Genomic DNA, 24,290 nt, shown 5'->3' on the forward strand with positions numbered 1-24,290 from the left:
TTTAGAAAAGCCATAAAATCTTTAATGTTTCCCAAAGCATGAGAAAATGTAAAACAAAATATGTAGAGAATAAAAGGTTAATATATATTAGCATAACAAGATGCTACTATAATTAAGTGATGGGTGCCAAGGCTGGAATCTCAGAATGCAGCATAAAATAAAGGATTGAAAACGACATAAATTACATTCATGATTGTTCAATGAAAACACTCCACAGAAGTTTTGTTTTGTACCAAGCACAATAAGTTAATTTTAGAAAATATATTCCTTGGTTATCTGTGAGGGTGGCACATTTCCTCTGTCACTCTGAATCAGCAAGGAACTTCAGCGCATGTATCTCTACACTGAGAAACTGCATGCAGTTGTGTTCCGTGTGTGTTTGCGTGTTGTGTGGTTTCTCATCTGACCCAGACGCCAGTTCTGAACAGGTATTCCCAGTCCCATGAAAGGCAAAACGGCTTATCGGCTGTCGGTAGGGAAGCTGTGGGCTAAATACATATGATGCCTACTCCCCCCGTTCCCTTCTTTCCTGATCAGCATTAGTGCTAATTATGGCACCCACTTATGCATATGGATGCAAACACACCCCTATCATCTTGCAACCTTTACAACTAAAAACCTGTAATTTCCGTTGTGCAGACTTTGACGTTCATTGTCACTCAAAGTAGTGTGGTCTTTGTCTGCTGAACAAGTATTGCTGCATGAGGAACCATTTGCGCCCAGTCTTTTCTGTCAACTAGCAAAGCCACAGGCATGTTTTGATATGAGACTAATCTCTTATGATGGAGACTGAACTGTGTATGAAGTGTTTTCTCACATATTCTGCAGCACGACTGATATAAACAGTTCAAATAAACAATACAGTGACCAGGTCCTTCCTCCATCCCACCCACCCCGCAAAGTGCATTAGAAGTTGAAAAAGCCAATGGTCCATCTCAAAGTGTTCATTTATTGGGGAGGGAGAGGTAGATCAAAGCAAGTAAGAGGACGTGGGGCCATGCAGACCTTCACAGAGGAATATTTGCATATTCTCCAACAATATTTAGTAGAACAGCCCCTACTTCTCCACTACCTGTCTGCTCTTGTGGGAGGAGGTGAAAAAACTGTCTCTACTTTGTCCTTATTTTGCCTTTTGGAGAGATATTGGGGATGTGTTTTAAGATTTGTATCAGTTTGAGCTGCATTAAAATTCTTCAGGCTTTAGTCCCTATCTCTAGAGCCTAGAATGTCGGAGCATTTTATGTGTGTGATGCAAATTAATATGCATGCATGCAAAAAGCCATCACGCTGCTTCGTTTCCTGCGACAAGACAGCTAGCAAGGCAAGAGTGGGTGGGGGTTAAATGCACTCGAAGAGAACTTGTTGCAAGATTGTTCAGTTCTTGTTACAAACCAAATTATCATGGGCAGGATAGCTTAGCTGGTACAGCGTGAGACTCTTAATCTCACGATTGTGGGTTCAAGCCTCATGTTGGGCGATAGGTTCCTCGATTGCAAGGGGTTGGACTAGATGGCACTCGTGGTCCCTTCCAACTCTACAAGTCTATGATTCTATGGACAGTTTGCTAATGCAGCCCGCTTCTAAAGCCAGAACTTACTGCATTTTTCCGTGTATAACACGCCCTGTGTATAAGACTCAAAAAGACTATTTTGGGGGACTCAAAATTAAGAAAATGGGGGAAGATTGTCCAGAGCTGTTGAGCTTCTTTTTTGGGAGGGATTGCTGAGAATCACTCACCTGCCTGAACAACGCTTCCTATCACACGCAACGCAAAAGTCACCAAATGTCTGACCGCACGCCGGCGGCAGCTGCCTATCGCCCACCCAATTGCCGCTGCGACAGCAAATTAAAAAAAGCCATTTCCACAGCCATCAATCACTCGCACTACCACCGTTGACAATCTCTGGCTTGTGGCACCAACCAATCACTCGTCCCCCCTCAGCACTACCCGTGTATAAGACAAGCCCAATTTTTAAACATTGTTGTTGGTTAGTTGGTTAGTCTTGTCCGACTTTTCCTGACCCCATGGGCCAGAGCACGCCAGGCACTCCTGTCTTCCACTGCCTCCCGCAGTTTAGTCAAACTCATGCTGCTGGCTTCGAGAACACTGTCCAACCATCTTGTCCTCTGTCATCCCCTTCTCCTTGTGCCCTCCATCTTTCCCAACATCAGGGTCTTTTCCAGGGAGTCTTCTCTTCTCATGAGGTGGCCAAAGTATTGGAGCCTCAGCTTCATGATCTGTCCTTCCAGTGAGCACTCAGGGCTGATTTCCTTCAGAATGGATAGGTTTGATCTTTTTGCAGTCCATGGGACTCTCAAGAGTCTCCTCCAGCACCATAATTCAAAAGCATCAATTCTTTGGCGATCAGCCTTTTTTATGGTCCAGCTCTCAATTCCACACATCCCTACTGGGAAAACCATAGTTTTAACTATACGGACCTTTGTCAGCAAGGTAATGTCTCTGCTTTTTAAGATGCTGTCTAGGTTTGCCATCGCTTTTCTCCTAAGAAACAGGTGTCTTTTAATTTTGTGACCGCTGTCATCATCTGCAGGGACATTACTTTCAAGTAAAAACATCCTTGTCTTATACACGGAAAAGTACGGTACTGGTGAGCAAATGAACACAATGTATAACTGATAGAGAAGAGCTGTAATAGGCCCAGGATGCTTCAGGTGTGAGAACAGGGTATAGCAAGTACACATAAGTGTGACTAATTTCATCTGTGAAATGTTTTAGAAGTGTATGCTTTGAGGAAACAAACAAAATAAGTTTGCAAAATGAGAACTGGGTGGTTGCCTGAATAATTTAATATTCACCATACTGGTGGAAGAGGGAAGTGGTTTGGAAATTTGCTTCCTCAACCTGATCAAGGAAAATAGTGACACGTCCCACCAACATTGCAATGCCTTCATTGTGAGACCTGCTTTACAGTTCAGAAGCTGGCGAGGTCGCCTAACCAAATCTTTGTACCTATGCAGACAACAACCAATGTGAGGAATACATTTCACTCTTGCATCAACCACTTGGTGATTCAGAGCAGATGAAGCTCAGGCTGAAGGGAAATCCACAGCTAATCATTGTCATATATGCAACCTGTGGGGGTGGGGAGAAATGTAAATGTAAATACAATATGAAAAAAGCCTACCCTTGTTATAAAAAGAACACAACCAAAATAAAACACTTCTGTTTACTCAATCCCAAATGACTACAATTCTGTTGGACATGTGTAACGTACCCTCATCAGCGATATCATCATATATTTCTTCATCACTGTAAGTTTAGAAAGAAAAAAGGAAATCATATGGTTTAGTCACTTTCACATATATTAGGAACAGAGGAAGCTGCCTTATAGAAAAGCATGGCCCATTTGACCATATTCCATGGAGACTGGACCATTTGACTACGGTCCATTCTCTCGTTGTTCCATGGCTGAGCCTTGAGAAAATCTAAGCTTACCTAAATTGAAGCTCAGGTAAGCAAAGCCTCTCTTTTCTGGCTTTTCTGTGCATCTGATAAGATCCTACGCAATGGGTAAGATCATATTTTCAAAAGGCACAGCAATGGAACAATGAGGAAAGCTCTCGGACCCGGGGGGGAAATTAATTGGTACACAAAAGAATCAAAATGCAGGTCAAGTGGAAGTGTGCATAAATAATAATAATAATAATAATAATAATAATAATAATAATAATTATTATTATTATTATTATTATTATTATTATTATTATTATTTGCACCCCGCCCATCTGACTGGGTTGCCCTAGCCACTCTCGGCAACTTCCAGCATGTATAAAAACATAGTTAAACATTAAACCTCAAAAAGGATGAACCCTTAGAATCAGATCCCACTGCAACTCAACTTACCATATTTTTCTGTGTATAACATGCCCCTGTGTATAACATGACAACTATTTTGGGGGACGCAAATTTATAAAAATGGGGGAAGATAACCCCCGTGTATAAGACAACCCCCATTTTTTAACATTATTTTAGAGTAAAAAAACCTAGTCATATACACGGAAAAGTACGGTATATATTAAAAAGGTATTAATTTGTTTTAGAAACCATTTAAATGTTTTTAAGATAAAGTATGTGAAGAAGAAGAAGAAGAAGAAGAAGAAGAGGAAGAAATTGGGCAACAGGTCAACAGGTGCAGGGCAAGACATACTGAATATGGAAATGTAGAACTGGAAGGGACCACGAGGGTCACCTAGCCCAAGCCTCCTCAATGCAGGAATCTTTCGCCCAACGTGGGGCTCAAACCCACAACCTTGAGATTAAGAGCCTCATGCTCTACCAACTGAGCTATTGCATTGAATATGCTGTTCATTTCAATACAGGATAAATTCTGAGTGGATTTTACCCAATATATTATGCCAATAAACAATGAAAGTGATGATTAACACTATCCCTATTAAAAAAAAAAATCAACAGGAAAAACACCAGGCTTTCAATTCTGATAATTTCTTTTGTTTCTGTGAAATTTTCCAGAGGAACAACTTAGCAATATTCTATGGGAAAGTCTTCATTTACATAGTGTTGCCGGGGTGTGTGTGTGTTCCTTGTTTGGGAAGCAAAACTGTTTCACTAGCTTTGACAATACTGTATTATAAAAAGTTTCAAGATGAAAACATTGCACTTACTCATCCACTATGCAGCTTCTCCGGACATAACCATCTGTAAAATCAAATTATAGGTACATAGTTATCATCAGCTGAAGCTGGTATCACTCTTCTGAGCTGAAAGAAAACCACGAGGCAGGAAGGTGAAAACGATAATGCAGAAAGGACGTGTGCCATCTAGGATTTTACCCCTACCCTGTGAAATGTGTTGTCATTTAGCTGGAACTGACACCCTGCTATCTGAAAGGAAGATCGTAGGTGCATATTATAGGAGGTATAAAGCACTGGTTCGTGAAATAAAAATCGGCAAATACCTCACCACCACCCATTCAGAAGCTTGTTTCTATATTTTATCATCGTTGTCCACAGATCACGCAAAGGGCTGTTCTCAGTGATGGCTGCTGCCATCGGGTCTGATAGGGTGGAAGGCAGGGAGGTCAGCAGTAGGTGGCGCTAATGACAGGCATAGCCACCCCCTGGCAAGAGGCAAGCAGACCAAGGTTGGTGGGGCAGCAACCTGATGGACTAGCCTCCACTGCATTTCGTAACTGACAACTTACCAGTCAGTGACTCACAATTCTACATGCAAACAGCCTAAAGCCCCGGATGCAGCCCTTCAAAGTGAAAAAGTGATGCTGCGCAACGATTCTCATTGCAAAAAGGGACAGAAGATGTTCCTCCATCCCCACAGCAATGCATTGCACTTTCTTTGACCTCTTTCTTTTGATGGTTTTGCAAACTTGGAAAGGAAAATGCACATTCAGTGCTGATAAGTGTACTGAAGACTCATGCATCTGTCTGCCAGAGCAAAAACTGTCTAGAACAGGACAAGTTTGAATGGATGCGACAGGCATTTTGAGAAATGTACATCAAGGGTATTCTATACCATCACCTATTGAGCTTGGAAATATTTTAACTTGCTATCATAAACCTTAATAAACGCTGAGTAAATTTTTAAAAAACCCCTTCTCCTCCCCAATCTTTGGTTGCTCTGCAGGCTGCGTTCTCGTCATCCACAGCGCTAGAATGATTTTTAAAAACAGGGGACAGGATTCTGTGCCCTGCAGCAAGGCTGCTTTCTCCTGCATGGAAGTGAGAATCAGCAACTGCACTGCTGTCACTGCTGTGGTACAAAAATAAAATCTGTCTGTCATGTTCCTACTGTGCTAAGGGCCGTGGCAGAATTCCACGGCCCGTTTCCTTCAGAACTTTCAGAGTGACTTTTCAAAGGACTATGCTTGCCTTGCACATTGCAGCCTTTGTGACTCAGTTTCCCATCTGGAAAAATAGGAAGAATGAATGATACTGTACTTTCTTTCCTCCACAGCAGCAGTTGAAAACAGCAAGGCAAACATTCTGGACCTGATAATGGAACTCCCTCGGTGGCCTTTGAAACCTGAGTTCCTGTCATTCATTTCAAGGCAGGAAGACCTCCCCTTAAAGGAGGGACAATACCACAACTTCAGGGCAACTCCCTTGGGGAAATGAGCTCATAACGAATGTATTCTATTCCCCTTTCCGGTCTCGCATCAAGATAATTTCTGCCATTAGCAAGCCTTTCAGAGCAAATCATCGATTTTTAGTGTCAAGGCCGCACAAAATATATAAATCACATTGTGTTGTTTAGAGAGGATGTCTTTCTTGAGTGTGAGCTGGCAAGTCCCTTAAAGACAACCCATGTTAGTTTTTTGTGTGTGTGTGCGAAGTGGTTATTGCAATATTGTCACTACCCAAAGAAGCAAAAGCCACTGGGATGTTTGTGTTGTTTGAGGTTTGCATGAGTAATGCCTGCTTCCCACCCACATTAGCAAACCCTGAAATCCAGAACTCTACATATGAGTCTTTACAATGCAACAGAGTACAGGGTATGGTGCAAGTTTTTTTCCCAGGGGGTTATAAACTGGATTGTCATGGGGGAAGTATCCAAAAGAGTAGTTCTTCTAGCATAAGGATTTTCCGCTTATGCAACAGGACTTCCCCGCCCTCTCCTCTCCCTATGCCCCCCTCCATCTATTCCAAAGGGGACAGGCAGCCCACAGAACAAGGGGCATTCATGGGGAGAAGAGAGGGATGTGCAGTCAAATGTGCCCCAGTGGAATACCGTATTTTTCGCTCTATTAGATGCACCGGACCATAAGACGCACCTAGTTTTTAGGGGAGGAAAACAAGAAATAAGAAAGCAACGCAAAGCATCCTGAGCTAAGAGGGAGCGCTCCTCCATCTTCGCTCAGGAGGCTTTGCGGGGCTATCCCTGAAGCCAGGAGAGCAAGCAGGATCGGTGCGCACCGATCCCTCTTGCCCTCCTGGCTTCAGCGAAAGCAAGCCTCCTGGCTTTCCCCCCACCTCCCGCAAGAGCCACACGCTCTTTAAAGGGAGCGCGGCTCTTGGGGGCTTTCCTGGGAGGTGGTGCTCTGTCCCTTCCCCTACCTCCTGCAAAAGCCAGGGATAGCTGCGCGAAGCCTCCGCTCCCTCTTGCTGTTCTGGCTTCTGGGATAGCCTCGCAGCCTGCATTTGCTCCATAAGACGCACACACATTTCCCCTTACTTTTTAGGAGGGGGAAAGTGCGTCTTATAGAGCAAAAAATACAGTATTTCGTTGTTTACTGCCCAGGGGATCTGAGTGGTAGCATATCCAAGCACAACTGGCAGCAGAAGGGCAGGGCTAGTATGGCAGGGTGAAGAAGCTGTCTCCCAAGGCATGGGCACCCTGCCCACCCCATTACTGGCATCAATTTTCAGCGAGATCTTGCAGTATCTCCCAGACCCTGCCACTGCCACCAACATGCAACTGACTGTGCTATGCTTTATTTAATTTGTAATTGTTTCACTTTTGTTTCCAACTTCTGTAATTCTCAGCCACTTAGCTTCATTCTTTGGGCCAAAGTCAGGAGATAAATCTTCAAAGCGAACTAGCAAATCCTCTCACAACATGACAGAATTTTTTTCTTTGTTATTTCTTTATTTTTTTTCTTTTCCTCTATTTTGTTCCTTCAGAAATTTTCTATTCTCTACATAATTTCCTTTTTCTTCACATGTAAAGAGATTGTATAATGTTTGTATAGATATGTAAATTTTTAATCAATAAAGAATTAAATTTGAAAAAATTAATCAATTCCGGGAGTTGTAGTTTGCTCCTTAGGGAGCTACAATTCCCAGCACCCTTAACACACTGCAGTTCCTAGGACTGGGGGGGAGGAGGAATTTGCTTTATGTACACAGCTTAACTTGTCCAGTTTTCTTTCCTCCTTCCAAATTAAAGCCCTGGGTCTTCCCAATGCGATGAAGGGATGTGGGGAGAGGGTGTCTCCTTCCATCCCTGCAATGGTCCACCTCCCCAACTCTGCTATTAGCCTCAGGATTTGGCAACTTCCCTCCCACAGCTTATAAGCTGCTTCCGTTTGTGTGGAATATTTCACCGGGGAAAGAGCTGGGATAAAAGGTTAAACCTCCTGGGAACGTACAGTCATATGTGGTGGGATTGTTCGTTAGTTAATGAATTTTGGAAACAGATTGGTATAGAAATATCGGGAATTGTGGAAAGGAACGTGGAAATAACTAAATTAATGGTTCTTATTACCCTGAGTAGTACCGCGTTAAAAACTAAAGAGGAATGCAAATGGGTAAAATTGATGGTAATTGCAGCCAGACAGGTTATAGTGAGTAACTGGAAAAATGCAGAAGAGCTAGGGGTGAACCAATGGAGGAAAAAACTGAATAATATTATAATTTTAGAATACCTAACTGTGAAGCTACATAGAATGAAAGGGTTTAAGGTCAGTGAGAAAGAGGAGGATTGGTTTGAGAAGATATTGAATTATTTGAGTAGGTGTGAACAATTTGGGGCAATTAAAATGTTAAAAGTTAAATAAAACATGGGGAAGGAGGAGTGTTAAGGTATATAGAAGTGTACATATGGTTGATTTGAATATGTTATTACTGAATGTTATTGAATATGTATATTATTGAATATTGTATACCCAATGTATCAGCTGCCTGGGGGGGGGGGTGTTCACAGTTTGTGTTTTGGTGGTTGGTAAAAAATAAAATATTTTTTAAAAAAGGTTAAACCTCCTTCTCTGGGTGTTGTTGTCCAAATCCTGATTGCCTCATGCCTATTAGTTAGAAGGAGAAGCTCACATTAAATGGAAGTGCACATTTAACATGAGGTTTAGTTTGGCCCAAGCAAAGCACATGTTATGTACTGAGTTGAATAGGATCCAAAATGCAGCAGTCTGATTGGTCCTAGAACAATAGGATTCAAAATGCAGCAGTCCGATTGGTCCTAGAACAATGCAGCAGCATGATTGGTCCGCAGGAGCCACCCAATCCAGCTCCAGGTGGAAGTGAATCTGCAACCTGATTGGCCTACAGGAGAATCCCAGAATTAGCCAATCATGTGCGGCCCATTGTGTAACTAATGTATATAAAGCAGATATTTTGGGGAAACTTTCATTCATCACTCCTATGAGCTGAATAAAGACCATGAAATCCACACTCGACTCAGAGTATATTTCAGCACAGCTGCTCCCAAGGCATTTTGCTACCCAAGAGGAAGGAACAAAATGGTGACCTCCCTCGGAATTTCATGGACAGAAGCTGGGTCTTACTTCGACACACAGGTAACAGGACAACATCCTTGGTTACATTTGGGTGCAGCGGGCTTGGAGGGGATTTTAGGAGTCACAGGGCAGGCCACATGTTGCACATCCAGCTCTGCCCTCCATCACGTCCCTGCTGTTCCCCATCTCCCAGTATCTGTGGCCTGAGGCAGGCACTACACACTGCCTAACAATAGGGCCGGGCAAAAAAGCTGGAAATTGCAACCTTATTTCCTAGCTATTTTACTGGCTGAGCGATGGCTCAGGGATTGGTTATGGTTATCATTACTATTTTTTAAAAGATTTCAAATGCTGCATTTTACCCTGAGCCTCTGGGAAAGGGTGGGATATGAAACCAGAAATAATAACGAACCCCCTCAGCTGCCGACAATTTCTGTGGAAGCTGACAAGGCAGATGTTCAGGCCTTGTGAGAGAGGGTGGAGTTTGCTCAGTTGTTCTGAAGATAGCCAAGCCACATCATCTGTCATTAGTTTCACTATCAAAAAAAATGCGAAGAATGTCTGGTTGTGTGTGTGTGGGATTTTAAATAGTTTTCTGCTCTCGTATGGCTGCTCTGCTTTGAGGGGAACGAAAAGAAGGGCAAAATCCAATAGCAGCACCTCATATTTAAAATATATATAAATTCTTAAAAATCTAGGTTACAGCAATTATGAGAATTGCCAGAGTTTCATTATACACATTTGGACATAAATGTGGGGTTTGTGCATTGCGGGAAGAGAGTCTCAATAATTTGCATGGAAATTGAACGTGCCTGAATATATATATTCTTGGATATATAGAAAAATAAAGGAAATTTGCCTTTATTTTATAATCTGCATTAGAGGAATCTTTGCCCAGGAAGACACTGGGAGGAACTCCTTATCCTTCTTCACAAAATATCCTGTTGTTGGCAGAAGCGACCGGACATCCTTTGTGAGTCCTCAGGGGAATGCTACCTCTTCCCCCTTTCTAAGACATTTGTAGGCAGATAAAGTGAAAGGTCACAAGCCCCACTCCACATTCCTGTCATTCCACAACCCATACTCACTGAGGAGAGGGGGAGAGAGAAGAAGAAGAGGTCTTGTGGGCTATTTATTGATTATTCATTCAGACATGTTTGCACAGGGTTTGCTGGAAAGTTAGAAAACGTTAGGTATTTATTGATAACTCATTCTTATTTATGTGCCTTATACCACTTCCAACAGTTGTGGCTTCTATCAAAGGATCCTGGGAAACATAGTTTAAGGCACCTGAAAGCTGTAGGATTTTTCGGGGGGTGGGGGCATGACGGTTAAAGTGGTATAAATAAGCTTTAAATGTATAGTACAGATGCAACTTTTGTTGCATCAAGCAAATGCTATCCAACACTTTCCACTGCAACAGATTAGCACTTTAATTTGGCATTTAATGACATTGGTAAAGGTAAAGGGACCCCTGATCATTAGGTCCGGTCGTGGACCACTCTGGGGTTGTGGCGCTCATCTCGCTTTATTGGCCAAGGGAGCTGGCGTACAGCTTCCGGGTCATGTGGCCAGCATGACTAAGCCGCTTCTGGTGAACCAGAGCAGTGCATGGAAACGCTGTTTACCTTCCCGCTGGAGTGGTACCTATTTATCTACTTGCACTTTGATGTGCTTTCGAACTGCTAGGTTGGCAGGAGCAGGGACCAAGAAACGGAAGCTCACCCTGTCGCGGGGATTCAAACTGCTGACCTTTTGATCGGCAAGTCCTAGGCTCTGTGGTTTAACCCACAGTGCTACCCGCATCCCTACATTGGACATTGACCTTGGAGACCAAGCCTATTCTCTGCTCTTAGTGACCCCATCCACTGAGAGTTAAGTATAAGCCTTTATCTGTAGTCCTGCTCCTTCTCACCTGCACACAGCATCACTCATACGGTCATTTCTTAGAGACACTGAAACCTGACAAAATGTTGGAACCTGGCTTTTCTATGCACAAAGATGCTGGCAAACTGTCTTTATTGATAGTTCTGGATGTGATCTAGCCAGCAACACAACTACTATTGCTAACACAACGATCAGATCAGAGCCATATTAAGGCTGGTTGCAGCCCTCTAGAATCCAATGGTTTTCCAGCCTTGCAGCCCAGAAATAATCTCTCAGAGAAAGCTTATATTTGTCTCTTCTTGCTTACTCCCTCAACTATGATGCACATGCATGATATATTAATTGTGCAGTTATTTATGCACCCACTGAAACTATTAGCAGGTCACTTAGGCAACATGGCTTCACTCAAGGTGGACTGAGTAAAATCAACAGCACTAAAGTGCATTAAACAGTATTTTGTGGCTTTAATTTCAGAAGCTAGTGTTTTATTTAATTCTACAGTGAATTACTTGAACCTGCTTTCAAAGGCATGCCCTGGATAGAAGAAAATATGCAGGATTTTTGCAAGGATATATTAAAAAATAATAGGGGAAATTAGGGTTCTGTTAGCAGTTGCTCAGAGTAAGTTCTATGACTAATCTGAACATGATTTGGGGCAATCGCTTGTAATGTTTATCTAGACCCCAGTGTTCTGGGACACATAAAGAGCCCCTGCAGCTTGCTATCTGTGTACCATAAAGCAGGTTGTCCTTATGTTTTGGTACTTACATTTCCCCTCTTCATTCCTACACAGGACTTTAGTATCATCCACGTTCTTTATAACCTCAACCGAATCTCCTGGCTTCACTTGTAAGTCTTTTGAGCCTCTCTTCTTAGCAGATGGTGCTCGGGATATGGTTGTAGTATACAGAACTCGGATATCACCTTCATACTGTGAAAATCAAAACAAAATTTGATTGCACACAAAAAAAGCATTACGTGCAAAGTTAAAACCACACTTTCTTCTTACAAACAAGAGTTTGGATTTGATACCCCGCTTTATCACTACCTGAAGGAGTCTCAAAGCGGCTAACATTCTCCTTTCCCTTCCTCCCCCACAACAAACACTCTGTGAGGTGAGTGGGGCTGAGAGACTTCAGAGAAGTGTGACTAGCCCAAGGACACCCAGCAGCTGCATGTGGAGGAGCGGGGAAGCGAACCCGGTTCACCAGATTACAAGTCCACCGCTCTTAACCACTACAGCACACTGGCTCCCAGAAGACATGCTCAAGCTATGTTTTAAATCTCAAGGATACTGGGCCCACTGGCATTGTTGTTGTAGGTGAGCCAGAACAAAACCCAGTGGGCTGGCATGGAGTCTATAGAAATCTGATGCTCAAAGGACAGAGCTGGGAAAGACAAGATGTATACAACCTGGACGGCTTTAAAAGAGGATTCCATGGTTGTTAATGCCCTTATGCGTGGTAGGAAGCGAAAGAATATGACTTCTCTCCCCATTCACAAAGCAGGCCTGTCCCATCATTGGGTCATAATGCTCTTAAAAGTGCAAGTGTTTAACAGTCACAAAATAGCAAGGGGTTTGCCACATATTAAATAGCATGTGGAACAGCTGGGGGGGGGAGTACAGAAAAGGGCAACCGAAATGAACATGGAGATGGAGCAACACCTCAAGGTTTAGGACTGTTTAGCTTAGAAAAATGGCAAAGGGGTGGAAAGTTATGCATGGTGCAAAGAAAGTGCATGGAGATAAGTTTCCCCATTTGTCTCATCGTAATAGAACTCAGGGCCATCTAAGGAAGCCGAATGGTGAAGAGATTCAGGACAGGCAAAAGGAAATACTTCTTCACACAGTGCATAGTTAAGCTATGGAAACTCACTACCAAAACAGGTAGGGATGACGACCAACTTAGCTGGTTTTAGAAAGGGATTAGACAAATTTATGGTGGATAAGGCTAGCAACACCCATGAATCATGATGGTTATGTACTGCCTCCAGGACTAGAGCAGACACTCCAAACATCCTCATTTTCCAGGGACTTCTCTGATTTAGAGAAACTGTCCTGGTTTCTGATTTGATACTGGAATGTCCCACTTTTCCTTAGGATGTTCCTATTTTCACTGGAGAAATGTTGGAGGGTATGGAGTTATCCAACCCCGTCTGAAGGCAATCCTGTACAGGGAAGTTTTCTTTAACGTTTAATGCTTTATTGTGCTTTTATATATGTTGAAAGCTGACTTTTAGAAGACATCTGAAGGCAGCCCTGTTTAGGGAAGTTTTTTAATGTTTGAAGATTTAATCTTAGTGTTCTGTTGGGAGCTGCCCAGAGTGGCTGGGTGTGGCATTTGCCCTCCTAGGTGACATCATACTGGGTCTTAAGGAAAGGGTTAAATGAGTGTAGAGTGATTGGCAAGTGGGAACCCAAGGGGAGGAGTTAGAGTTAGAGTTAGTGTTGTTAAGGAGTCAGTCAGGTGTTAGAGGAGAGAGAAGGAGGATAAGTCTGTGGGTTGGGATAGTTTGATGTGAGAGAATCTGTTAAGAGGAGTCAGATAGCTAGTTGGGATAATCAGTTAGAAGTTATTAGGAAGGTATAGGCTGGTAAGGCAACTAAGATTAAGAAACTGACAAGAAAAATTATCAGAAACCATAAACTTGTTAATCCTTATAAAATAAACTTGTTTATTTGGTTTAATGTTAACAACTGTCTGGACTCCGTGTGTACCCGAGAGAAACGGGTTGGTGGCAGCGAGGAAGCAGTTACAGTGGTGGCACAGGGATCAATAGACAGTCAAACGTCCAGGGACCCTGTGTGATCGCCACACTGGGGAAACCCAGTAAGATGTGTGGCATATAAATATTAACATTATCATTGTGGATGGGACGTCCCTATTTTCATCAGAGAAATGTTGAAGGGTATGCCAGAGGTGTTTTGTCTCTGGGATAGCAGTTCCTGGGAGAGGGTTATTGCCCACTCACCCAGCTTGTGGAATCCCCTAGTTGACTACTGTGGAAAGAGGAGGCTAAATCCAGTGAGGGTCTTCAATTGACCGCACAATACAGTCCCACATGCATTGGATTTTACACAGCTATGCCCATTTTAGGTCCACAAGTGGTCACCCAGTGAAAAGGTATGGCCTACAGGAATGCAAGGCCTACAGTTACGGATACTGTACCTGGTTTTGTTCACAGGAGGGTGCTACATGAATGACATGCAACCATCTAAACAGTACGGTTTGCACTTCCTCTGGATCCAGCCCTCAAATGCTCTCCTGAGACAACCAATAGCTTCCCCTCGTAGTCATAATGAGCTTCATTGATAGTATTTAGAATGGGGAAGTGCACCACTTTCACACATTTTCCCCCAGGGGAAGTGAAGATAAATGCTCATTCTCCCAAACAGATGTTCATAAAAGCTTTCTTGTCATTGTGTAACATTTTAAATTAAAAATCTAGTCCACTAGGAAGTAAAACACACTGAGTTTGACGGGGTGCACACTGAATATTTATGGCCATAACCTAATGGCAGAAGCTCAACCTTTTTAAATTCAGAAAGCCTCCTCGTTTGGCGTTGCTTTTGTTTTTGTTGGATTTATTATACTAGCAGGTCCCAAAGCGGGTTACAGCAGTTTAAAATCCAGAATTTAAAAGAGTTAAAAATCCAGAATTTAAAAGAGTTAAAAATCCAGGATTAAAAGTCAGGATAAATGCTATATAAACAGGTCATCCGGATGAGGCCTTGGTTTTGTTGTTGTTTACTTTTTGTTGTTTATATACACCTCCGTATACACCGCCCAGGCTTGCACCCCGGGGAGGTCACTTCGGTGCAGTTTGACTTCACCCCCAGAGGCGCAATTCCCTTGTCTATCAAGACAGGCAGCTGCCAAATTAATTTTAGGCAGGTGAGCTAAAACCTAGAATTTTTTTAAATTTTTTATTTGGTAAACCTCATTAAGGCTTGTAATGTGATTTGTGGCTTTGGCAATTTCACAAAATTGGACATGTTTCTCATTTTGATTGGTGTTTTATGCTGTTTTAGTGTTTTGCATAGTTTTATTGCTCTGGTTTATGCCATTAGCTCCGCTGCCTTAAGAAACAATTTTACGAAAACAAGGTCTTACTTTAAACTTCTTTCGGAACTCTTTCTCTTCTTTCTCCATCTTCTTGAGTTTCTGCGAATCACGGTCATCTGATTTGGCTCTCGCAATGCTCAGGGACTTCGCTATGCTAAAGCGTCAGGTTGCAAAACAGAAGGAGAACAAGAAGAAGAAGAAAAATAATCAAGATTGCCAATATAAAGATTAGGTACGTTTTTATTTTACTGGTTGTCAATTAAAAAGGACAAGCTAATTAATTAAATAATTAATTAGCCTTTTGTTAATGACATGGTTAGGTTTTTTGAAAAAAAAAATTAAGCACCAAATGTGGCGGAGGATTTCATCAAGAATGCAGTATGCATGGAACAGATATTTAAATTTTCCCTCCCCTTCAAGGCAATTAGTATTATGGGACAGGAACTTTCACTGACCCAACAGAAGGCGATTTTCTAATGATAAATCACAGCGAAGTGGCAGAGGGCATGTTTTACCAAGATCACAGTTTAAGAATAATAAATTTTATTTTTTCCCTGACCGGAGCCGGGCTCGATGCAGCTAACAGCACATAAATAACAGTATACATAACAACAGGTATCAATTAATTAAAATACATCTTAAAATTAATTCAGACAAATTAAAATCTGGACAAATGGCAGTTAACAGGTTAAGATTGAGAGCGGTTAATACTTGCCAGTTTGTTTATTTCATAAAATTTACATACTGCTTGATTGTAAGGGGGGGAGAACCCTCAATGTGCTTTCCAAAAAACCACAAGACAATAAAATCATCACTAAAAATCCACAATTACAATTTAAAGCGTACAAAAAAAAAGGGTAAAACCACAATAGGATAAACTAAAGCAAATTAAACTTTCTAAGCGTCAGGGGTTGCAGAGTTACAAAGAGAAGTTTCAATCTCCTCTCTTCATCCTAGGCTGTGTCTAGTATTTAAAGTTCTAGAACATGGGTAGGCAAACTAAGGTCTGGGGGCCGGATCCAGCCCAATCGCCTTCTAAATCCGGCCCGCAGACAGTCTGGGAATCAACGTGTTTTTACATGAGTAGAACGTGTCCTTTTATTTAAAATGCGTCTCTGGGTGATTTGTGGGGCCTGCCTGGTGTTTTTACATGAGTAGAAGGTGTGCTTTCATTTAAAATGCATCTCTGGGTTATTTGTGGGGCATAGGAATTCGTTCATTTTTTTTCTTTTCAAAATATAGTCTGGTCCCCCCACAAGGTCTGAGGGACAGTGGACCAGCCCCCTGGTGAAAAAGTTTGCTGACCCGTTCTAGAAACCCGCACCATAGCTGTGAATCCTGTCACTTATAACACGTGTCATGAAGCCCTTGAGTAACAGCAAACAGATCAGCGTCTCCCCATCCCTCAGTAGGCCATTGCACACATCCTTGTTTTATACGTTTACTCACCTAAGTTCTTTTGGCGGGGGAGGGAAGTCAGTTGGCTCTACATCATCATAGACATCACTGTCTCCAGAATCTGAAATCAGAAAGTGGTGGGTTGTTTGTTTGTTTTTTTAAAAATGAAAAATAATATATAATCATTGCAACTCAGGCCCCAAATATTGTTGTTGTTTAGTCGTTGTGTCCGACTCTTCGTGATCCCATGGACCAGAGCACGCCAGGCATTCCTGTCTTCCACTGCCTCCCGCAGTTTGGTCAAACTCATGCTGGTAGCTTCGAGAACACTGTCCCACCATCTTGTCCTCTGTCGTCCCCTTCTCCTTGTGCCCTCCATCTTTCCCAACATCAGGGTCTTTTCCAGGGAGTCTTCTCTTCTCATGAGTGGCCAAAGTATTGGAGCCTCAGCTTCAGGATCTGTCCTTCCAGTGAGCACTCAGGGCTGATTTCCTTAAGAATGGATAGGTTTGATCTTCTTGCAGTCCATGGGACTCTCAAGAGTCTCCTCCAGCACCATAATTCCAAAGCATCAATTCTTTGGCGATCAGCCTTCTTTATGGTCCAGCTCTCACTTCCATACATCACTACTGGGAAGCCCCAAATATATAAACCACCAAATAAAATTTCCTTCCCTATATAGCCTCTCAGGATCTGGATTAGAATGGGGGAGCCTCTAGATTTGTCTTCCACCCTCAGACGGATGGCTCCCAAAGCATTTTTTGCAGCAGCCCCTAAGTTGTGGAACTCCTATTCATCACAGAGGTGCATCTGGCCAACTTCATTAGAGTGGTACCTCGGGTTACATACGTTTCAGGTTACATACGCTTCAGGTTACAAACTCCGCTAACCCAGAAATAGTGCTTCAGGTTAAGAACTTTGCTTCAGGATGAGAACACAAATCGTGCTCCGGCGGCACGGCAGCAGCAGGAGGCCCCATTAGCTAAAGTGGTGCTTCAGATTAAGAACAGTTTCAGGTTAAGAACGGACCTCCGGAACGAATTAAGTACTTAACCCGAGGTACCACTGTATACAGTTTTTGGCGAACGTTAAAGACTCACCTCTTTACCCTGTCCTTTGATACCTGCGATGAATATGTTTAAGGCCGCCCTATTTTTGTGAGTGTATTTTTTATTCTAAGTTTTTAAACTCTTTCAAGCAGTTTTTTAAATTGTTGTAATCCGCCCTAGGACTTTAGGATGAAGGGCATTAACAACAACAACATTGATTAATAATAATGTTGCCTAATATAATGCATTTGTGTATGTTATCTCCCTCATTATATGCATTTTTATTCATACTTTACCTCGGAATTTGAATTTTTCATTACTTGGGTGCAGAACTGCATTGCAAAGCTCGGGAGAACACAAATTTCAAAGGATGGCCATAGTTCAGTTTACATATTGTTTCGGAAAGTACGCTTTGGTTAGGTTTGTCTTCAAATGCAAACTGGATCAAATGTTTCCTGCATCCTTAGCAGCTAAACCAAGGTTTGACTTCTTTTGTCATCCAAACATAGGATCATGGTTAATGATCCTAATCATAATCTGTAAATTTGTCCTATACTCTGGCTTACCAGAACGTGTGTGAAACTGACCTTTGTGTAGAAGGAAGCTTCTGTTTGAGGATTATAGGAACTCAACCACAGCTTAATAATTGATTCATGTTTTTGATCTTATTACTTACCCTTTCCTATTTGCTTTGCTGAAGAAGTCCTGCTAGAAACAAACAAAAATAACTTTCATTAAGCACTGCAATCAGATGATCAGTTCCTATCCCAGGATATAAATGATTATGGGATATGGCTGTGTACATCATGACAAAAGGAAGAATTGTTGAGGCCACTTTATCTTTGATAACAAAAGGAAAGGGTGTGTGCTTGCCTTCACATATTTAACTGCAACTAATTTGTTGTCCCTTAAATATGTGAAATTATAAACTGTTCGTCATGGGTAAGACTGGATCACATCAACAAAATTGCCGGCAATGGAACAGAAGTTGGGCCATGACGTAGCTTTTCAGACATAGCTTCAGCCGAAGACATTTAGGTCCCTGAGGTAGAATCCTGAGAAATCCCCACTTTCCATTGATGATCATGCGTCATGCTCTACCGGAAAGTTTCTTTCTGCAGATCCCACTGAAATAAATAGGAGACACACAAAGCCAACAGATTTTGTTCCATGGGCCAGATCTGCCTACTTCCAACTCTGCCACCCATAATGCCACCTGAGTTGGCCATCTTACCTCGCCTCATGGTGAAGCTGTTTCTGCAAACAGGTACCTATGACTTAAGCTAAGAGGTATTCAAGGACAGAGCATGGCCCAATTTTGAAAAGGGATGTGGTAGTTTCATAGCTTTGGTTATTTGCCGTGTGGTACAATTATGTGGCTGGTTAGGCTGCTGTGAGAAGCTGTTAGTAGCGCATGATCAACACGTATATTAGCTATTAGTTTTAGTGAACCGGTTATTTTTCTTTCTTTCACAGCAGTCTCTTACGAGGAACCTCCATTATCTTCTGTCACATTGATTTTAGTTGCTGCCTCTCGTATACTTCTCTTGGGGAAATCTTTTCCCTTCAACAGATTCTTCAAAAGCCCACGGGGCCAGGAGTCACTCTTATCTTCACCATGTGGCACAGACCTTTGGAGTATGCACGCAATTATCACATTGCAGATTGAAACACAATATATTTGAAATGACTTTGGGTTGGGGCATTGGATTCACATCAGCAGCAACAACAACAGCCCAAAAAATTAAAAAGGACCTTCAAGTCCATTCATACTTGCATTCTTTAGGACAGCCTTTGCCAATCGGGTGCCCTCTGACTGGTTTGGACTACAAATCCCATCAGTCCCAGCCAGTATGCCAGTGCTGGCTGGGACTGATGGGGAGTGTAGTCCCAAATGTCCAGAAAACACCAGGTTGGCAAAGATGTTCTTTAGGAGAACATCTCAGGGCACCATCACCACAGCACACACAACCACACCAGTATTTGCTGCAACAAACGTATTGTTATAAATTTAAATGCTAAGCCCCCTAAATCCTAGATACTGATAAAGGCTAGGATTTTGATTGTTTGGGATATGGAGGGAGAATACAAGCTGCAGAGGAATTCCTGAGCTAGCTTATGCAGAACAACCTGACTGAGCTGGGGCCATCAAAGAACAATAGAGAGAGGTCCATTTGCAATACAAGAGAACTCCTTCCCCCTGCCTTGAGGTGTGAAGGATACAGGGATTTGAAAGGTTGCCAGGAAACTGTACACTTGAGGTGACAGGAAAAGGGAGTCTGGGAGCAAGGGATGATGGGAGGAAGGAGGAGGAAGGAGGGTGGTTGGCTGTGGGGTACAAGCACTGCTGTGGGGTACAAGCCCCTCTTGAAAGGAACATGCTGTAAGATCTGGAATTCCTCCTTGCAGACTGAAGGTGTAAATAAAGGTAAGGTAAAGGGACCCCTGACCGTTAGGTCCAGTCGTGGCCGACTCTGGGGTTGCGGCGCTCATCTCGCTTTATTGGCCGAGGGAGCCGGCGTACAGCTTCCGGGTCATGTGGCCAGCATGACTAAGCCACTTCTGGTGAACCAGAGCAGCACACGGAAACGCTGTTTACCTTCCCGCCGGAGCGGTACCTATTTATCTACTTGCACTTTGACATGCTTTCGACCTGCAAGTTGGCAGGAGCAGGGACCGAGCAATGGGAGCTCACCCCGTCGCGGGGATTCGAACCACCGACCTTCTGATCGGCAAGTCCTAGGCTCTGTGGTTTAACCCACAGCACCACCCTTCCCCTTCCGAAGGTGTAAATAGGCGAATAAATAATATTTATTAAAGCTACGACTGTCTCCACCGTGTCTCAATTCTCCAAAGGGCCACAGACCCTGGGTGAGTGCATGGAACCCCATGGGCTCTTTGTCACCACTCAGCAGAGAGAGGGGGAGGCACCCGAATTTTGCAACAGCATGAAGTGTGAGCCTCATACAAACACAGCTGGACCAAGTTCTTAGTACATGGACCTCCCGATCTGTCCTGTGGCTCTAATCTGTGATCCCAGGATCAGAGCTATTCACCAGCATCAGTGTGGATTTCTATGGAGGGCGAATATATAATGAATGGATAACTAGGGTCTAAAGAGTTGGATGTGCCGTTGTTTTGATGCCACACAAACATCTGTCCATGCTTCAGATTCTGGCTTACTGGCTTCTGCTTGAGAATTAAAGAAGTTGAAAAAGGCTATGCCTTAATAGAATCCATGTGAAGGAGATGAAAACAGTAAAGACTCATTAAAACAACACCCAAAGCAATTAATTCCATGGTAAAAACATTATCTCCACACCCTTCTAAGACACACTCCCTACCCAGCTGATACCATTTTATCATGCATTAATCGAGGGCTAATATTTTTATCATGAGATAATCTTTTAAACAAGAACTAAACAAGAATTCTCCATCTGCTTTTCATTATTTTGTTTGCTATTAATGCTTACCTTGTTTGTGCATCATCATCGCCCTCGATCCCATCATAAACGTCATCAGAGGGGGGAGGAGGAGGAGGGAATCCTGTTTAAAAATTTTAAAAAGGCAAAAGCAGAGTATTCTTATCACTGCTACTTCGATTATTATTGTTTCAGTTTATGTCACCTAATGCAAACTGTCTCTAGGCTACTTACCTCGAAAATGCACATAAAGTAAAATAAAACATTAATACTGATTATTATCAATATTATTGATAATAATATTGATTGTTATCAATAATCATAGCTCTCAACCTTTCCCTTTTCTTGTGAGGAATCCTATTCAGAATAAGGGAATTTCCCTTTAAAAAAGGGAAACGTTGACAGCTATGTCAATAATAAGAACAGCAATCCTCAACGGTATGTACTGCTTCTACTGAAAAAAACCAGGAGATAGTGCAAACAATATTTCAATTACAGCTTCCTTCACCCCTGAGAATTGGCCATGCTGGCTGGTGCTGATGGGATTTGGAGTCCAACAACCTCTGGAGAGCATGGCTTTCCCATTCTTGCTTTGGCAGGAGGACAAGCCTTTCTGGGTCATCTTGTTGCTGATGGGGGAGCGGGGATGGAGGGGAAGATTCTCAGAAAGTTGTAGCTTTGATTTGCTAATCCTGAAAGTGGCATTGACCTTGGTGCTTACAGGATTGGTTTAGAAATGAATATTGAAGGAGGAAGTATGAAGGCTTGGGGACTGTTATTTTTCTTTGACTATATATGGCTTGTCTGCTGATTGCTGGTAGATATCACAAACCCTGGTCAGACCCCAAATGATACCTTGGGAAGTAGCTAAAAGATGGGCCCCATGACCCACAAACCTCAAAATTTGGATAGATAGGAACAGCAGAACTTACCTCCTGCAGTACTTTGACTTCCACTTTGGCCATGAGAAAACAAGAGGAGGGGAAATGGTTGAAGTCAAATAATGCAGTTCTTAACATACTTGCTTGGGAGTAAGCCCCATTGAACATGGTGGGACTTACATCCAAAGAACACACATACATATAGGAATGCACTGAAAAGTCCATGTTTTCCCCCCACACCCAAATGTCTGCAATATTCTATAACCCACATAAAGCCAGGTAATTGCCTAGAAAATGGCAAATGTGATTCAAACTGGTAATCCGTAAATGAATGAATGAATGAATGAATGAATGAATGAATAAATAAGGTAACAATTGCTTTGCTGGATCAGGCCTGTTGTCAGGGGTTGCCAATATGGTTTCCTCCAGCTCTTGCTGGGACTCGCACCATCCTTTCCAGTTAGCTATGCGGACTGGGGCTGATGGGAGTTGTAGTCCAGAAATATATCGAGGACTGAACTTAACTGTTCAGGGTTCCTTTCCCTGTACTACCTTGCCCTGCAGACCACTACTAATCTAAAAATAATGTAACCATAACTTGGTTTTTAAAAATTACAATAAATCTTCACCTTACTAATGCTAAACAACCATTTCCTCATCACTTCCTGTTCTGATGAAGGGTGGGCTAGATTGCACTGCAAGCCACACTAGAACTGGACACAGCTGTGGCCATCCCTTTTGACATACCTGCTGACGCTGTCCTGTTCCCCGACATCATCATACACTTCCTGGTCACTGTCTGGTTGCCTCAGTTGAATGTTGACAGAAGGCCGTGGCTTTCGCTTTAACGAATCATAGTCAATTTCCACCATGGTTGTTTTAATGTAGCCATCTAGAAAGCAAAAGCCCAACACATTTCATGACTAAGATGCAGCTGTTTTCTTTTAAACTTGTAACAAGACATCATAAGGGCTGCATTAAACACACACACACACACACACACACACACACACACACACACTTTAGAAACCACTGTGCAATATAGAATGGTGTTCATTGCATGGTGTGCAATTTTTTAAAATCAAATTGCCATTCGTTTCTTTGTTGTGCAGGTTTTAAGTATTTTAACGAATATACTGATACGTCTTCAAGGGCCAAGAATTGTAGACTAGCGACATTTCAAATACTCCAAATGGTGAGTGAACCCAAATTTTCTGATCAGAATAAATTACTCTGATTAAACATATTAAAATAAGTTCACTTAAATTTGCATAATTTATACCTACAGGAGCCTCTTGACCTTCCAAGCCACTTCCCCTCTGGATTGTCAGTGATGCGGATGATTTCGATTTTATCTCCTTGCTTGAACGTCAGGTCATTCTTCCCTCCTTTGAAGTCTGTGCAAGCTCGGGCCTGGTGAATGACTTCAATGGGGCCCACAAGCTACACAGAAGTAGGATAAGAAATGGGTGTAAATCAGCATTACACATATGGTCAGGATTAATACTGTACAAGAGAAAGAGGGGGGGGGGGAGAGAGAGAGAAACAGGCATAGACAAACCACAACTGACAAATTGAAGTCGGGACCTCGGGTGAGGAACCTTTTTCAGCCTGAGGGTTGCATTTCCTCACTGCCAACATTCTGGTTCCCATGTATCCGTGGTGGGCAGGACCAGAATCAAATAGTGGTTATGGCCAGAGACACAATGTGATTCTTATACACAATTCCAGATTTGATTCCAGATGCACAGAAGTCAGAGGTGTGTACAGGCAAGCAAGAGGCATTATCACAATCGCGTCTACTTGAGGGCACAAAGAAGTGTCAGTCAGGCAAACAAGATGTATCCTGAGGAGAACTGAGTCTTGATGCTAAGTAGAGAGGACTGGAGACCCACATACAACCCCTGGACCTGCTATTCCCCATCACTGTTTCAGACATTTTTGCAATGGAATTATAAAGACACTAAGGACTCAGTGGGACCCGGGTGGCGCTGTGGTCTAAACCACAGAGCCTAGGGCTTGCCAATCAGAAGGTTGGTGGTTCAAGTCCCCATGACGGGGTGAGCTCCCGTTGCTCAGTCCCTGCTCCTGCCAACCTAGCAGTTCGAAAGCACATCAAAGTGCAAGTAGATAAATAGGTACCACTCCGGCGGGAAGGTAAACAGCGTTTTTGTGCGCTGCTCTGGTTCGCCAGAAGTGGCTTAGTCATGCTGGCCACATGACCCTGAAGCTGTATGCCGGCTCCCTTGGCCAATAAAGCGAGATGAGCGCCGCAACCCCAGAGATGTCTGCGACTGGACCTAATGGTCAGGGGTCCTTTACCTTAAAGGACTCAGTATTTGATTCTTTAAAATTAAAGATTGGCAATTGTCTATTATTTTTAATGCATGGCATTATCTTCTTG

At 42.7% G+C, this 24,290-nt stretch overlaps 1 protein-coding gene across 3 annotated transcripts in view; it reads right to left on the reverse strand.

Annotated features, from left to right (window-relative positions):
* FYB1 (FYN binding protein 1) overlaps positions 1-24,290 on the reverse strand; it is a 50,923-nt gene continuing 26,633 nt past the window's right edge. The window contains exons 8-19 of one of the 3 annotated variants that reach the window (XM_083576092.1): positions 23,173-23,329; positions 22,634-22,778; positions 21,938-21,960; positions 21,057-21,129; positions 19,071-19,214; positions 18,260-18,288; positions 16,586-16,655; positions 15,185-15,290; positions 11,838-12,000; positions 4,645-4,678; positions 3,237-3,271; positions 1-3,094 (exon numbers count right to left, since the gene is read on the reverse strand). In XM_083576092.1, the coding sequence (XP_083432218.1) occupies positions 3,072-3,094; positions 3,237-3,271; positions 4,645-4,678; positions 11,838-12,000; positions 15,185-15,290; positions 16,586-16,655; positions 18,260-18,288; positions 19,071-19,214; positions 21,057-21,129; positions 21,938-21,960; positions 22,634-22,778; positions 23,173-23,329 (1,002 nt within the window). In that variant the 3' untranslated portion in view covers positions 1-3,071. Of the gene's footprint in view, positions 3,095-3,236; positions 3,272-4,644; positions 4,679-11,837; positions 12,001-15,184; positions 15,291-16,585; positions 16,656-18,259; positions 18,292-19,070; positions 19,215-21,056; positions 21,130-21,937; positions 21,961-22,633; positions 22,779-23,172; positions 23,330-24,290 lie in introns of all 3 variants that reach the window. The other 2 variants (XM_083576091.1, XM_083576093.1) reach the window with 2 other exon arrangements.

The sequence above is a fragment of the Podarcis filfolensis genome, assembly GCF_964270895.1.
Source record: "Podarcis filfolensis genome assembly, chromosome: 11".
NCBI lineage: Eukaryota > Metazoa > Chordata > Lepidosauria > Squamata > Lacertidae > Podarcis > Podarcis filfolensis.